Genomic DNA, 15980 nt, shown 5'->3' with positions numbered 1-15980 from the left:
TGAGACCAGCTACAAGAAAAGGTTATAAGAGCAATCAAACAAAGTTGATGCTTTTAGTTTTTAAAAGAGGGAAATTTGAATGCAACTTTATTTGTGAGGCTCCAGCCTGTTGCCTTGTTATAAATAATTTCTTTTATTCTATTATGTAGAATCTGGCCTTAACTAAACGGAAAACCAAGCTATGTACATATTTCAAGCCAGCTTTCTGACCTCACCGCGCGAGCTTGGCCCCCCCAAAAAAGTACGTATTATTCTCTTACAAAGAGGACAACTTGTTGAAAATAAATCCTTGCACGTGGCTGACACTTTTCATAGAAGCCACCGATAATGATATAATTGGCTCGATAGTGAATTATGGAACTAAAATGCTACGAATGTGGAAATTCTTAGAATACCCCACTTTAAGAACTTTAAGAAAGAACAGCTATGTAGGTACTTGTGGCTGGCGCATTCTTGTACACCATCTCCAGTAAGGTAGATTCCCCCGCGCATTGAAGAAGAAGTATGGGGTACAATCTCGGCCTTTACGTTTTAATGTGTACCTAAGGTAAACTTGGTAAATATTACCTACCTTAAACCCTAAATTCCAACAGCCTTCATCCCGTCCAATAACCATGCCTAGAGTCGATAATGAAATCAGTGGTCGTCTCGCCCTCATAACGGGCGCTTCTGGAGGGTATGCTAACACCATATATTCATATGCACAAGTAGATAAATTGTCTATACAGTGTTGACGAATCATAGCATCGGCTCTGCATGTGCTCAGGACTTGTGGGCCCATGGGGCTTCCCTCGCCCTGACATGTTTCCACAATAGACAGCCAGTAGACGACTTAGCTGAGGAGCTTCGCAAGTCGGCTGGCAGCGGAAGCCGCAAGGTCACCGTCCATCGTGTCGATACTGGCTCGGCTGAAGAGATCGAGCGACTATTTCGTGAAATCAAGGAACAACACGGTCAAGACGGCCCAGATATACTAGTTTCCAACGCAGGCTACGGGAAGCGACGCAACGGTATCTTGGATGTGAGCTTGGAAGAATTCGACTATACTATCAATGTGAATTTGCGGGCTTCTTTTATTCTGACCAAGTTGAGCATTCCCCATATGGAAGCTCAGGGGTGGGGTCGGATTATTTTCATCTCTTCGATAGCTGCACAAGGAGGTGGCATCAACGCTTGCCATTATGCGGCTTCTAAGGCGGGCTTAACAGGTCTAATGAAGAACCTGGCAATGAAGCACGCAAAGGTAGGAATTACTGTCAATGATGTAGCTCCGGCTATGATTGGGGAAACGGGAATGATACCCGACGAGAAGTTTGTCGAGGGCACTCCGGGCGACGTCAGGAATATCCCGGTGGGAAGGCTAGGAACGCCTCAAGAATGCGCCAATATTGTTACTATGATATGCAGGACGGGATACTTAACGGGTCAAAGCATATTGTTAAGTGGTGGTCTTAAATAGTGATATATTGACTCGAAGCTACCGTTTCAAGTCCGCTTGTTCGAACTAAGATGTATTTTAAGGTAACACAACACTAATGGAAGTGACTAGGTTAGGTACCTGAGTTATTTCTTCTGTTCTTAGGTACCTAATCTTACTCTCTCTTCAGAATGCTTAAAATTCAATTCTTGAATGTTACCTAATTTTTTATATAATTAATTAAGAAGACTCCATCTAAGACTGGTACCTCTTGTCGGCAAGCGTCGGTAAAAGTATCCGCAGTTCACGCGCCGTGCCGAGACGACGGGGTGGCAAAATTAGACGCCGGATGGAACTGTCGGCTCCGTGGCAACCTGTGTAACCCCCGCTCCTTCAGCTTTGGTCCTCGATGACTCAACTTAGTGAACCTTGACCTCGACGATCTCGTTTCAGTTTCGTACACCCCATTTCCATTATTCTGGGCCCCTTCCGAACTCTGTGACTTTCTCATTAGTCACAGCCTTACTTTTACCCCCCTAATTTATCCTTGCTTACATCTCAGGCATCCTATCGTGGCCATCATCACAGCACATACACCGTTCATTTGTCTATCAACCACAGTTACCAAAGTGATCGTCTACTTCCTCTATTTGGAATAAATATAGAAGGGAAACTACGTTTTCACCTTTTATTCTCGAGTCATCAAACAAAACCAACTTACCCAGAGAACACAAAAAGGAAAATCACAAAGAAACTAAGAGTGATCGTCAACCCCGGGCTTAAGCCAAGTCCCTACGGAGCAAACTCCCCCGCCACTAATCCACCAACCCAACCCGAACCGGAAAGATAAACCCCCCCATCCCAAAATGGGCACACCATTCATCTCGCACCTAGAACCCACGCGGCTGGACGGCTACGACCGCACGCGGCCTTACTACCAGCAACCAGGACATGTGCCCAAGACGTTCAGCGACGCGATGGAGGTGCGCGAGGCCGTCTTCGTGCACGAGCAAGGCGTCCCGCTAACTAACGAGCACGATCCGGACGACGCGCGCTCCTGCCACTGGGTCATGTACGCCAGCGTGAACTTGACCACCGCGCCCGAGGAGCGCGACCCGCACTCCGGCGAAGTCATCAGGCCCCGCAAGTCTGAGACCCGCAGCTTACCTATCGGAACCCTGCGAATTGTGCCGTTTCCGCACCCGCCGCATCCCCAGCCGGGCGGAAGGTACGTGGATAACGTGCTACTAGATGACGAGAGTGACAACGAGAAGAAGGGTGACGGCACTGCTGCTTCTTCCGGAACTGCAAGGCCTCGAGCCAGAACCCTGACGTCTGTAGACGAGGAGCGGCAAGCTTCTGCTTTACCTTTCGGTGCAGATCGGCCTACAACGTACCACGATGGAAAGGAGCCGTATGTTAAACTAGGGCGCATGGCAGTGATTCCCGAGTTTCGGGGCCATCACATCGCGGGCCAGTTGTGGCGAGCAGCCAAGAAGTGGCTTGAGGACAATCCAACCTTCTTCAACCCTAGCGTCACGGAGCTAGGCATGGATCAGCTCAAAGTTGGCGTGGCTGGCGATATTCCCAAGTGGAACGGCTTGGTATGCTGTCACGCCCAGGAGAGTGTGATTAAACTCTATGAGAGATGGGGTTTCAAAGTTGATGAAGGCATGGGTAAATGGTACGAGGAGGGTATTCCGCACGTAGGGATGTTTTTACGACTACATATCAAGGAGGGAAACCCGAAAGTATAGTGCTACAAGCAGGCTTAAAGGAATATCAGAATTGCTTAAGCTTTGATATTAGGAGCACGAGGGTGGTAGTATAAGCACTACTTCATCGGTTGGCGTTGCGTTGCTATTCTTACAAAGATACCAAGTCAATTATGACTAATTTCGTTTGCGGATGCTATTGCATTTGCGAGAACCATATCAGTAGAGCAAAATAAATGCTATAGCACCAGTATCGTTTCGGGAATTACTTGATTTCAGTTCATGATTTGCCCACACGGGCAGAGCCTTTATTGAAGAGGCCTATGTGACTAGTATGCCATAGAACCGCATCCCGCCTGAGCCAGAAACGCACAAATGCAGAGTGTAAAATGCCCAGATCGTCCACGCCGAAGAAAACCCAGAAACTGCACCCCTTTTATCGGTTGCTCTTGGCGACACGCTCCAGCTCGTCCTTCTTCTTGATGGCGTACGAGTTGCTGCTTCCCTTGGCAGCGTTGATCAGCTCTTCAGCTAGGCACTCGGCAATCGACTTGACGTTGCGGAAAGAGGCCTCTCGGGCACCAGTGGTGAGCAGAGCAATAGCCTGGTTAACTCGTCGGAGAGGGGACACATCGACAGCCTGTCGTCGGACGGTGCCAGCGGAACCGATACGGGTGCTGTCTTCTCGGGGGCCGCAGTTGACAATAGCGTCAACAGCGATCTGGATGGGGTTCTGGTCGGTCATGAGGTGGATCTATGCGATATTAGTCTTTTGCCACGTTGAAAAATCGACTCCTGATTCCTTACGATCTCGAAAGAGTGGGCAACAATTCGGACAGCCTTGAGCTTCTTGCCGTTGTTGCGGCCGTGCATCATGAGCGAGTTAGTCAATCGCTCGATGATAGGGCAGTTGGCCTTGCGGAATCGCTTGGCGGCATAACGACCAGCGGAGTGAGGAATGTAGACGGGAGATCGGATCTGGATATAATCGCTATCGAGATTGTACTGTTAGTGTACTGTCCTAAATTTTCTTGTTACGATTCTCCATGCGTTTTCTTCAAGAATCAAGGCTAGATGTCGCGTCGCCTAAACCCAGATTTTCAAGTCGAATCGAGACGTAGAGGATCGAGTAGTGAACTTACGTCAACGAGATGTCGCGAATCTCAACATCCTCGTAGCTCCCTGTTTTAAAGAGTCAGTCGCAATGCTCCAAGGGTCGAATAAGAAAGAAAGTCGTAGGCGATAGAAGAAGAAAAAAACGTACATCGGTTGAAAAGCTTGATGCTGCCAATCTCGGAGACAACGTCCTTAGGAAGGACCTGGTAGTTGGTGGATTCGACCTCGACCTCGCCGTTGTCAGACATCTTGATTGTTCTGGCGTTCTGGCTGGGAGATTGGTGGTTATTAGAAGGTCGAACGTTGGTGGTGGGGAGGATCGCGAAATTCCACTGTTGAAGTTCGAGATAGAAATTTTGGCCGGGTACATCCGATTGAAATTCGTGGGTAGAATTGGTGCGCTAGGGCTCAGTGGTTAGTGCGAGAAGGCCAATCAGGCGCGTCGGTTTATTACAGGCGGTGGCAGTTGGCAGCAGAAAAGATAAGGTGGCTTCACGTGATAGCTAGATACGTACCCTAAATTAACATTTAGGGGCACCACACCCATGATGCATGCATGGCAGGTAGTAGTACATGTACCTAGGTACTGCTATCCCGAAAAAGGAGGCATTATCTTAGTTGAATTTTTAGACTGTTCTTCATCAAACTCTAGTTGCATCTTATTAATCTGGAACATATAGAACATATTTGAGTGTACGAGTAGAGACAAGTAAATGTTATACGAAAACATAGGTCATAACATTAATCTATCTTCAACCATTCAAACGCTTACGAACATTAACTACCTAATCATCAAAATGTCAACTCCATCCACATATAAACTCATCCTCATTTATAGAGCATCTACTGAAACGCCTTTCCCTCACCAGGCTCATCAATACCCAGTCCAATCTTACCCACAGCATTTCCAGCCTCAAGCCTCCTGTGAGCCTGCCTGATGCCTTCAGCTGTGGCTCTCAAGCGCTCATTCAAATGACACTTAATCACACCCTGATCTAGGAGCGTCGCCAGCTTCTCATACCAGTCATGGTGCTTTTCCTGCTTGTCATTGTAGTAATAATGGTACGGTCCAGTCCCAACCCAGCACCAGACAAAGGTCAGCGACTTGCTCATCATCTGCGATCCGTACATGTCGAAGTTGGCCTGCACGATACTGCCCACCTTGCCAAAAGGCGCTAGGATGTCCGCGATCGGGAACAAGTACTGCTCCGTACGGCCCGTGATGTACGCGTATTTTAAGGGGATGTCGGCGGGGAGGTTTAGGTCCTTGATCTGCTGCACGATGTCTCCACGGTGGTTGACCACGTGTGTGGCGCCCATTTTCTTGGAGAACTCAATGGTCTCGGGTCGCGAGGCCGTGGTGATAACGATAGGCAATTTTAAGATGTGCCGAGCGACTTGGGATGTGATCGATCCCATACCGCCGCCGCCGTTGATGATGAGGATTCCGGCTTTCTCGCCTACCTTGATCTCTAATCGGTCAACGAGCGACTCGTATGCAGTAGCGAAAGTTAACGGCATTGCTGCGGCCTGGACAAAATCGAGAGACTTTGGCTTGTGGCCGGCGTGTCGTTCATCCACGATCAACTGCTCGGCATAGGAGCCTTGAAAGACAGGGTTTCCAAGGTAGTAGACCTCCTCGCCGGGCTTGAAGTACTTTACATCCGGACCCGTCTCAAGGACGATGCCGGCACCATCGTAGCCAGTGATATGGAAGTGGGGCGAGTCTTGTGTTAGTGGCTTGACTCGTTCGTAATAGTCAGGGGCATCGTCGTAAGTGCCAGCGCGGACTTTCTTGTCGATAGGGTTGACGGAGATGGCTTTCACTTGAACGATCATTTGACGGCCTGTTGGCTTCGATGGCTTGGGGACTTCTCTTGAGTGTAGTTTCTCAACGGAGCCATACTCTGTTACGCCAACCGCGTGCATAGTTGAGGAAGCCATTGAGTAAGAAGAAAAGGGGTATTGGTATGTTCAAGATTTTAGAGTGTGATATTGGTGTAATCAGATAGCTGGTAATTAGATAACTATGTCTTGCCTGGTGATATAGTTCGAGGACATAAAGCTATAGCTCCTAAGTTCATCCTCGTATATTTATACATAATCCTTAACACCCTCAGAGTTCCCATACTGACGCGCTGATTAAGTCATCTCAACTTTCCCACCACATCGTTGCCGAAGGGCGAATGAAACCCGACACAGGATCTGCGATGCTTACTGAGATACGCGATGATGGTGAAGAAGTTGCTATGCGCGCGTCTTCATCGTGCACTAACATTCTTTACAAATCCAGATCGTAGCTCAAGGGGGAAAATGCCCGATGAGATAATTGGACGAATCACAAGTAGGCCGATATACCGACACGGGACCGATTGACCTGGATGGGGCTACCGGAGTTTAAATGAAGTATGATTGGAATAACCACCGAACTTCTAACGGCATATCTAGAGCACTATGAGGGTAAAATATAGCTAACGTAGCCTCGGTTATGACGTTATGCTGTGTTAGAGAGGTTGATGTCATATCAATCGTTTAATTCCCGTTTGACTTTTAACTTTTATTTCCAACCATCCATGGAAGTTAGTACCTAGCCACACTGTGGCTGGCTACCAAGGTACTTCCATAGGAGGTACGTAATAAAGTTGAACCGCGTAAGCTCCGGCCAACCATAACTGTCTAATTCCCAATTCCTAATTTGCGGAGCCTCGAGCTTCCGGCGGGAGACTCAAGTTAGAACAATTATGTATACGAGTTATACGAGCCACTTCCCACGAGGCCACATTGCGTTACCTGCTCCTATGTATTTATCCCTTTTCTAATGTAAAACAGTGTTTGTAATAACTACTAGTTAGTTATTACTACTTCTCCTGAACTTCTTTCAGCACTTGCAAAATATAGACGTGAAGAACTGTTACTACTGAAAACATCCCACCATGGCAGAGATCCGTCAGCGCAAGGGTAAAGGCCCCGCGAGGGATGACGTTCGAACTGCTATAGTCGAGGAGCTAGATACCTCGGAGTCGGACACGCCCGCGCCCAAGCAACCCAAGCCCAAGCGTAAAACTAAGGAGCTCGTCAACGACGATGAAGAGTATAGTCCGTGGCTAGACGTCCTACGTGTGCTCTCGTTCCTATTCTTCGCATCTTGTGGCCTTAGCTACCTCGTTTCGGGCGGAGAGACTTTCTTCTGGAGCATGCGGGCGCCACCCAAGTACATACAGCTAGACTGGTGGAAGAGCCAATTGGTACGTCCAAGTTTTCTAATTCAGCCTACGTTGGTTACCTGCCTGTCTTTATCATTCTAACACCTTGTTCGTCCAACAGCGCGGTCCCATATACCTAACCCCCGCCGAGCTCGCTCAATACGACGGCACCGACGAGTCCAAGCCCATCTACCTCGCCATCAACGGCAGCATCTTCGATGTATCAAGCAACCGGCGAACTTACGGCCCGGACGGCTCGTACCGATTCTTCGCAGGCTCCGACTCAGCGCGGTCCTACGTAACGGGGTGTTTCGCCGAGGACCGGACGCCTGACATGCGGGGAGTCGAAGACATGTTCCTACCACTAGACGACCCGACGGTAGACTCACACTTTACGCCGACAGAACTCGCCGCGCTCAAGAAGAAGGAGCTAGAGGAGGCAAGACAGAAAGTCCACGAGGGCTTGTTACATTGGGTCCGTTTCTTTGAGAATAGCCCTAAATACCCTAAGGTCGGATACGTTAAGAAGGATAAGAACTGGTTAGACAAGGAGCCGAGGAAGAAGTTGTGCGATGCGGCGGCGAAGGGTAGGAAGCCGAGAAAGATCCCTGGCTCTGAAGAATAATAATATTTTACTTCAAGCGTGTATTTTAATAGCGGGAAAGCGACTTGTGTAAAACCCTAGGGAAAGGAATTAAATAAACTTGGTTTGGACGGATCGATCACATTTTGGACCTTAAGCTCATTGAATGCTAACTTAAGAGCATAATGAAGGCCAAGGTGAGACCAACAAGTAACATTTTACAATTACAAGCGCTAATGGATACTTCCGGGCACTTATTAAACGAAATTTCAGGTGTTCACTTTTGAAGATCATAAAGACAGTTTGTTTTCTCTTTGGGATTAAGGGTATAATTATTCAAAAATCAGGACATTTCATCTAACTGCACAATAATGCGAACCAAACCGCCTGCCCCTAGGGCGAAGAATCCAAGATATACATATAAAGGGTTGTCTATCCGCAACGGCGTGATTGCCCATCCAATGGGTTCAACGCCTGTTTGCCCCCTCGCGATATTATGGCCTAGAGTCTGCGCAGACTCCGCACGACTCGTTGCCTCCCGTCATTAAACCATAGCTATAAGACTATGGACGAGCAAATCTTATTTATATCCTATTATAGGACAGATCATAGCATAAATAGGGCAGCAACCAGACCAAGGAGACCCATTGAGCTGGAAGCACCAACGATGTTTGCGGCAGCGGTCGGGATTGCAGAGGTGCTGGAGGTAGCCGATGCTACAGGAGCTGAGGATTCTGTAGCTGTGGAATCTGTACCAGATCCAGAGCCAGAGTCTGAACCAGAGCCAGTACCGGATCCAGAGTCGGTACCGGAACCGGAGCCAGATCCTGAATCGGATCCTGAGCCTGAGCCTGAACCAGATTCCGAACCGCCAGAAGAGGTACCATTGCCAGCGGAACCACCAGTAGTTGTTGAGGGGGCAATATTGGCGGCAGCTCCCTTAGCAATATCCTTGAAGTTTGACAGACTTCGTGTGGCATTTGCCGAAGTGCTATTTAGGTTAGCATATATTAATCCCATTCATTTCTTGGAATATTATACTCACTTCTCGTTGACTACCATAACCATTCCGTTTTGGCAGTGCTTGCCCTGAGAGCAGTAAAACCACAGGGGCGTCTTGGCTGAGACCTTGACAGTGTATGTGGGGATCATGCCCATGGCTTTGCTGGCAGCCACAGGTTGGTAGCCAGAGAAAATGCCGGTCTGGTTGGTGTGGTCGGAAATAGGTGTGCAGGGGTTATCGAAGTTGGACTGCGCTACACTGTGATTGCCACCTCGGAACTGGAACTGAATCATATCACCAACATCCGCCTTAATGTTGTCCGGGCTGAAAATAAGAGTGCCGTTGGGAGAGCCCACTGAAACGACGTGGACATTCTGCGCAGCAGCGGAACCCAAGAGGGTAAGAAGAGCGGCGGTAGAGGTAGAGAAATGCATCTTGGCTGTTTTGATGAATGTTTTTGACTTCGTCTAAATATAAAGAATGTCGTTTTAAGAGAGCGTATGTAATAAGCGACTCGCGCTGAGAAGGACTAGCCTTAGAATATTACGTTAATACGGAAGAAGAAGAGAAAGAAGACGGAAAATGAAGATCCCAAAGAGAAACGTAGAGTAGCTGAAATGAATTAGAGAGAAAGGTCAAAACCCCGACGTTTACGGGAGTGCCATGAGTTTTAAAGGGCTCTCGAGCATAGACAAGCAAGATGAGAGATCGCCATGCTAGGGGGCCTCACCCATGCCCTGACATCTAGCGTATAATCAAGGGTCGTGGAGTAAAGAAATCTATGAAACACGTTTTGACCATCTACTAGATGGCTAGTCTTGGAAATGCGGAATTGCTACCACTTCGACCAGGGTATTCGGTAGGGTCTAGACGGACGTTCGACAGCCGAAATATGTACGTCTTCTAGACCCAGCTGTCACTGGTCATATCGAGATCTGCTTGGCATTGGCAAAGCCTCCCGGCTGGGACTGGATTCCGTAACGGCATAGTCCTTATCTTGGAGACAAGATGAGGTTTTCTAGCAATACGCGCCAGCTCACTGCAGTTCACTGATACGATACTAAGTGATTATTATTAAGATGGAAATCGTCTCGCTTGAGAATCGTTACACCCAATAACGACGACTGTAAATTGTAAGAAATGTATTACTGTGTAGCGACTAGTAATGAAGTTACAAGGTGTAAGTTACAAGTGTACCTAAAGCTTGAAATGTTTTGAATCCGGGGAGTGGAAGCTGCCCTTGAGGTTGACCAGGGGTACGTACTCGGCAAGTTCAGAAGAATTAAGGTTGGAGGCTTAAGGAGTTGTAAGCAGCTAAAAAGTTGGGTTGTAAGCGACGAAGGGTCCCGGGCCAGGGGCTTTCGGAGCACGGATGTTGCCTCAGCATGGCCCCAGTGTAACACCAGCCAAACTCAACTGGTTTCATCTTATCCCCTTTTGAGCCGTTACCGCCGACATCATTTAGACGAAATGGGATACACAAGCGAAGCCATTGTGCTCGGAAGCTCAGATGAAATTTAATTACTTATTACCCAACTATGTATAATTGAAGGTATAATTGGGTATAATTGAAGATATACTTAAGCAACGACGAGGTAGTTAACCGTTTTTAGAGGTACTTTATGTCCGAGCGTTAAGGAAATCCCTTAAAGCACTTTACATACCTAATGTTATGTACAATAGTAATCTTCAGAGGTCCTCAGGGGCCGAAACGCTAAAGACAAAAATATTGGGATCGAGAATTCCATAACTGATGGAATATTGGCGAAATGGATCTTACTGCAGCGAAGCGTTTCTGAATTCCGCGTAAGGCATTCGAAACAAACTGTGGCTCCCATTTTGAGATTCTCCATTTCACGGGTTTGATGTTTTAAATGCCTGCAGATGTTGAAGCTCGGCGAAAAGATATCTATATTCAGCTAACATCTTCTCGCCTGATCCTGAGTCAAGCTATTTGCAAATGTCCATAGCAAAGCTGTCCTTGATATCATACCCTTTAGCAAAAGGGTTGTAAAATGGACAGACGGCACTATCCTCGAAGGGATAAAATAGAATGAAGACTTAAGCCGTGGAGGATGATGCCGCCTACTTGGTCTCGACAGTACGGCGTGTTTCTAATCTATTAGGCTTCTAGAACGGAGTCCTTATTCAACTACTATCAGCACGAGAAATTTAGCAGGCAGAAGAAACGCCAAGATCTCTGTGACGGCGGCTTTGTAGATCGATCCGGAGGATTGGTTCATCCAAACATACTTGCTAGTCCATACTATCTTCATCGTCATTGATCATGATCCCGCCACAGATCATCTGCACTAAATCAATACGATGCAGATAGTGCTAAAAGCGTATCTGTAGCAGGATAAAATGTCCTACTTGCAGCCCTTAAAGATCGAGCAGTAACTGCGGCGCGATCTTTTCCAGATCCTCGACCTAATCTACCATTAGCATCACATCACCCGGAACACCAATACACACCAGACGAACGAACTTACCTCAAGAAACCCCTTCTCTTTCTCCACGACAGTCCGCGCAATTGCCTCCCGCACGAAAATATCCATGTACTTCGCAATCGCCGCATTCGCATCCTTCGAGACCCTCGTGCCGTCCTTCTCAAAGAATTGATGCAGCACATGTGTTAGTAGCTCTGGTGGTATCGTCTTCCTTTCCTCTTCTTCCGCTTCGTCTTCGTCAAGGTCCATCGTATCCTGTGTTCTTCGTCGCTGCTGCGACCGCTCGTCCTCCGCAAACGGATCCGCGTCGCTCCCATCTGAAGCAGTGGCTTGGGCTTGCTTGCGCGCTCGGGAAGGACCAGAAGTAGAAGAGGCGGAAGCCCGACTCTTGGCCGGTCCAGAAGAGCCTCGACCGCGAGCGTTACTTGTAGATTGATTTGGGGGCATTGTCCAATCCGGCTCTTGCAAGTGTTTAGGTAGGTTAGGTACCTAAAGTCAAACAACGGTAGGTCTAAAGAGATGCATAATGGTGTATAAAAGTGAGCAACGCTCTATAAACATTTATTAATTAGGTTTTGCAAAACTCCGTACACCGCGATTTCATACAGCTGCTTGCCACCTGCCCCCTCCGTCTTCAATTGCAATGTCCATCTCAACTACCCAAATCACTTACTGTGGCGGATAGAAATTGATTACAGTAAAAATTATCATCACGATGGTACGGATTTGTCTACAAAGCAAAATTTTACATTCACGCATACAAGTCATGAATTGGGTATTAGTTAAAAGGATCACCTGCATTCAGAAGTCTATGAGTTGTATGCAACCGAAAGAGCCAGGCCCACGCAACTGCCGAGGAAAGGGGGATGTAGGACGCAAAGCAGAAAGAATACAGTCAAAGGAATTGCCTAGGATCTAAATTACAGCGGGCAACTAGCTGACAAGACGATGCGAGACATGTGTGCCCTGTCTGCCAGTAAAATCCGCAAAATCAAGCTGTTCCAGAACGCCACGGCAATGAGTGATGCCCTGTAACAACTTTCCACCGGAGCGTCCGTCACGCTCCTTTTTATCAACGGCCCTTTGTCGCCTATCCACCGTATTACACCACCACGCCTCTCCCGTCTATGAGGTATGAGGGAATTTAACCGGAACCACCCTTGAAGGCCTTTCCGAAGAGGAGAACCTGGAGCTGATCGTAGATCGACAGCACACCAGCACCGGCAACACCACGGAGAATGTTGGCACCAGCACCCTTGAACAGAGACTTGACACCTTCCTTGGCAACGATCTGGCGGGCAGCATCCAGGGTACCGTTGTACTTGACGGCCTCACCGGAGGTCATCATCATACGACGTCGGATAGTGTCAAGAGGGTAAGAGGCGATACCGGCAGCGGTGGTGACACACCAACCGAGGATGAAAGAGGCGAGGAAGTTGTTCTGGAGAGAGCCAGTCAGGACGACGGGCTTGATCGAGTCGTACAGACCGAAGTAAAGACCACGGTAGACGACGATACCAGCGACCGAAGGCATGAAGCCACGGTACAGACCGGGAAGACCATCAGAGGCGAGGGTCTTTCGGTAGACGTCAACGAGACCGTTGAATTGACGCTCACCGCCCTTCTTAGCGTTCTTGGCATCGTTGGCCAGACGGGTACGGGCGTAATCTAGAGAGTAGACGAAAAGGAGCGAAGTGGCACCAGCAGCCTAAGATATAAATATCAGCATCCGTAAATCAAATTTAGAGTGTTCAATAAAACTTACACCACCGGAGGCCAAGTTACCAGCCATCCACCAGGCGTATCCGTCACGCTCCTTCTTGAAGCCGAACATCTTCTTGAACTTGTCACGGAAAGCGAAGTTCAAGGCCTGAGTGGGGAAGTATCGGATAACGTTGGCAGTGTTACCACGCCATAGGGACATGACACCCTCATCGGCGGTGGTTCGTCGAAAGCAGTCGGCGATACCGTTGTACTTGCGGTCCAGGCGGCCAGTCTTCAACATCTCATCCTGTTCACTTTGTTAGCACCGTCATTGCTGCGAAGGGAATCCAGCCCTATGCTGCCAAATAGACATGTGAAGACACATATACGTATTGTGGAGCCAGAGTTACATAACTCCAATGGGGAAAATTTTTGCGGCTGAATGTGATCTACGTATCAACATACCTGGTTCTGGATAAGAAGCTTGACACGCTCGATGGGAGCGGCGGCAGTCTTCGAGACGGCGGCAGAGACACCACCCACTGATTAAGCAGTTAGCAACAATTATCACGCATGACAACCAATATCACGCGGCATCGAATATCGATATATCGGCCGGGATGCCGGTTGGATTTAATTGCAATAACAGTGTGACGTACTCAAGAAGTCTGCCAAGAAGGGCTGCGATATCCGTTAGTTAAGTTCATTGTTGAGGTGGATAGTGAGGGAAATGATGCAGAAAATGCAAAGACTCTCTTTTCCAACCATTTGTGCCAGATATCATCCCGATAAGCAGTATACCATTTCGAAATTACTCGAAAACCGCTTCGATTGTTTCGTAGAAAGCAATTGAAGCCGTTGATAGCATGCGCGAGAGGTATCGATGGCTAGACGATGGTGGAGAGGAGGCCAATGCTCATTGTCCGAGCGAGGGATTTGATGGTTATGGAATTATAACTTACCGGCATGCCCAAAACCTTCTGTTGCTCAGACATCTTGTCGGCTATTCAAAGACTTCCTGATCTTTGAAAGGAGAAGAAGTGAGTGGAGATTAGAAGTGAACGAGGAGAAGATGGAGAGGAGTTGAAAGACGGAGAGCGTCGAGCGAAATATTTCTACTGCGACTGGGTCTGCAGAAAATATTTTGGGGGGAGGGAAAAAAAAATTGCTGCGGGTAACTGCCAAATGGACCAGCTTTTTCTAGCGACTCTTCCCGGACCCGCCGCTAAAACTGCACTGAGACCCTTCCCTCGCTTTCTAAACTGGCGGTTGCCCCGAGACCAGTACATGTCACGTGCAATTATGGATCTAGTATGCTAAAAACTTACTGAAGTAACCACTAAATGTCCGCTGCAGCAGTAAAAATAGTGAAAGTACATGACCTGCACTTGCTTGGGCAGCCTGGCAGCTAGGCGCCTGCCATAAAATGGTTGTCTAGCGAGAACAGACCTACCGCTAACTTTCTGCCGGACAATTTCGGGACAGCCAATTCAGGCCAAAGGATCTCCATCACCTGGACGTGGAGTCTCACTTAGAGATCAGATGCGAGCTATTTAACCTACCTAGGTAGTTTCGGCTTACTCTTCAATGCTTCATCCTAGTACATTGATATATATCTATCCTTCATTTCATCTCGTTACGTTAATTCGTGATATAACAAAGATAGTCTACGATGAAGATCTAGATGATAAAAGAACACACACAAAAAAAAACTTCGCTTTATGTATTAGTTAACTAGTGTGCACTGTGCAGATCACATCTAGATTTTGAGAGTTTTGACTAGCTAAATTCCGAGTGTCGGTAAAAGAGAGTCAGGGTGCTCATCCACATACGTTCAGCGTTCAGGGGTCTCTTTGATCTTCTTCCCGTTCCCCGAGTCAAGTTTCCGGCTCAAGAAGCGGTGGTCCCTTGGCTGGCCTGGATGGTCGGCTGCAACTTTGTACACACGGTACCTAACACATGCCCAAGTAGTACCCACGCCGCATTTCGGATGACCTAGATGTGCAGTAGAGATTAATCAGATATAATTTCTATTGGGCGAAGATCGGGAATTTATTTACGTGCCATCATTATAGAAACTTGATTACGTATAGACCGACTTATGAGGCGGAATGCTTCTAGCTCGATTTGTATATGACGCTCACTTAATATTTTCGATTAGGTATATTATTAGGGCTAGGCTTAATAGGTTTTGTGATAGATCAACCTATACTGGCTTAGCTAACAACTCTCTCCCCCACCCTCTTCCCCAGCTGTGTAATGTGTAACCCAGGTACATATCAGGTGTCCGGGTGCCTCCAATAGGTACATATGGAAGTTTTAGTGTATAATTACCTCCTAGTTGGAACGACGCCTGTTAATATATCTGTTTGTGCCACCAAATATGTCCTCTACGACTCCAATAAGTACCTAAGGCAGGGTAGTTTTCGGCTTATCATTTAATAGTCAGCGAATTGTCAGCCATCAGTTTGCCTATAATTCGACTGGTCCATGTTTATGAAGAACCACACTTTCTTTACTAGAACTTAAGGATTAGAAGACACCGTAGGCCTGAAATTACTACCGTACGTGTAGACAGCAAGAATTTTTATAGCACAGCGATCGATAGCACGTAAATCAGACGAAAAATATACGCAGATTCATCGGGGTTTTTCATTTGGTCCCTATCTGAATGCAACTGCAAGCGAAATTCCGAACCATAACCGTCCCAATGCTACGCCGAGGACCAAATGCCTGAATCCATCAAAGCCGTGTCCGCGATCCATCTGGCCCGTCAAACTCTACTGTCG

At 47.7% G+C, this 15980-nt stretch overlaps 8 protein-coding genes across 8 annotated transcripts; 3 read left to right on the top strand and 5 right to left on the bottom strand.

Moving 5' to 3' along the window:
• Window positions 1–614: 614 nt before the first annotated feature.
• GL218_00380 (3-oxoacyl-[acyl-carrier-protein] reductase FabG) lies at window positions 615–1459 on the top strand (the record flags this gene model as incomplete). The annotated part of the gene is made up of 2 exons (XM_033576795.1): window positions 615–676; window positions 745–1459. The coding sequence occupies 2 exons, from the start codon at window positions 615–617 to the stop codon at window positions 1457–1459; spliced, it is 777 nt and encodes a 258-aa protein (XP_033442069.1).
• Window positions 1460–2283: 824 nt separating this feature from the next.
• Window positions 2284–3174, top strand: GL218_00379 (putative acyl- n-acyltransferase protein; the record flags this gene model as incomplete). Its single annotated transcript, XM_033576794.1, has 1 exon — window positions 2284–3174. One exon carries the CDS (start codon window positions 2284–2286, stop codon window positions 3172–3174), a length of 891 nt encoding a protein of 296 aa, XP_033441503.1.
• A 394-nt stretch (window positions 3175–3568) lies between these two features.
• GL218_00378 (40S ribosomal protein S5) lies at window positions 3569–4496 on the bottom strand (the record flags this gene model as incomplete). The annotated part of the gene is made up of 4 exons (XM_033576793.1): window positions 3569–3886; window positions 3940–4123; window positions 4275–4314; window positions 4397–4496. 4 exons carry the CDS (start codon window positions 4494–4496, stop codon window positions 3569–3571), a joined length of 642 nt encoding a protein of 213 aa, XP_033441502.1.
• A 595-nt stretch (window positions 4497–5091) lies between these two features.
• On the bottom strand, window positions 5092–6192 carry GL218_00377 (uncharacterized protein; the record flags this gene model as incomplete). The annotated part of the gene is made up of 1 exon (XM_033576792.1): window positions 5092–6192. The coding sequence occupies one exon, from the start codon at window positions 6190–6192 to the stop codon at window positions 5092–5094; it is 1101 nt and encodes a 366-aa protein (XP_033441495.1).
• A 989-nt stretch (window positions 6193–7181) lies between these two features.
• GL218_00376 (Neuferricin) lies at window positions 7182–8076 on the top strand (the record flags this gene model as incomplete). Its single annotated transcript, XM_033576791.1, has 2 exons — window positions 7182–7493; window positions 7573–8076. 2 exons carry the CDS (start codon window positions 7182–7184, stop codon window positions 8074–8076), a joined length of 816 nt encoding a protein of 271 aa, XP_033441494.1.
• A 564-nt stretch (window positions 8077–8640) lies between these two features.
• Window positions 8641–9471, bottom strand: GL218_00375 (putative extracellular serine-rich protein; the record flags this gene model as incomplete). Its single annotated transcript, XM_033576790.1, has 2 exons — window positions 8641–9025; window positions 9080–9471. The coding sequence occupies 2 exons, from the start codon at window positions 9469–9471 to the stop codon at window positions 8641–8643; spliced, it is 777 nt and encodes a 258-aa protein (XP_033441497.1).
• A 1948-nt stretch (window positions 9472–11419) lies between these two features.
• GL218_00374 (uncharacterized protein) lies at window positions 11420–11934 on the bottom strand (the record flags this gene model as incomplete). Its single annotated transcript, XM_033576789.1, has 2 exons — window positions 11420–11467; window positions 11530–11934. 2 exons carry the CDS (start codon window positions 11932–11934, stop codon window positions 11420–11422), a joined length of 453 nt encoding a protein of 150 aa, XP_033441496.1.
• A 697-nt stretch (window positions 11935–12631) lies between these two features.
• Window positions 12632–14186, bottom strand: GL218_00373 (ADP,ATP carrier protein; the record flags this gene model as incomplete). Its single annotated transcript, XM_033576788.1, has 5 exons — window positions 12632–13195; window positions 13253–13498; window positions 13657–13733; window positions 13851–13872; window positions 14154–14186. The coding sequence occupies 5 exons, from the start codon at window positions 14184–14186 to the stop codon at window positions 12632–12634; spliced, it is 942 nt and encodes a 313-aa protein (XP_033441499.1).
• Window positions 14187–15980: the final 1794 nt, after the last annotated feature.

Source organism: Daldinia childiae, assembly GCF_008694065.1.
Source record: "Daldinia childiae strain JS-1345 chromosome Unknown Scaffold1, whole genome shotgun sequence".
NCBI classification, from domain to species: Eukaryota; Fungi; Ascomycota; class Sordariomycetes; order Xylariales; family Hypoxylaceae; genus Daldinia; species Daldinia childiae.
This window is presented reverse-complemented; position numbering and strand designations above follow the sequence as displayed.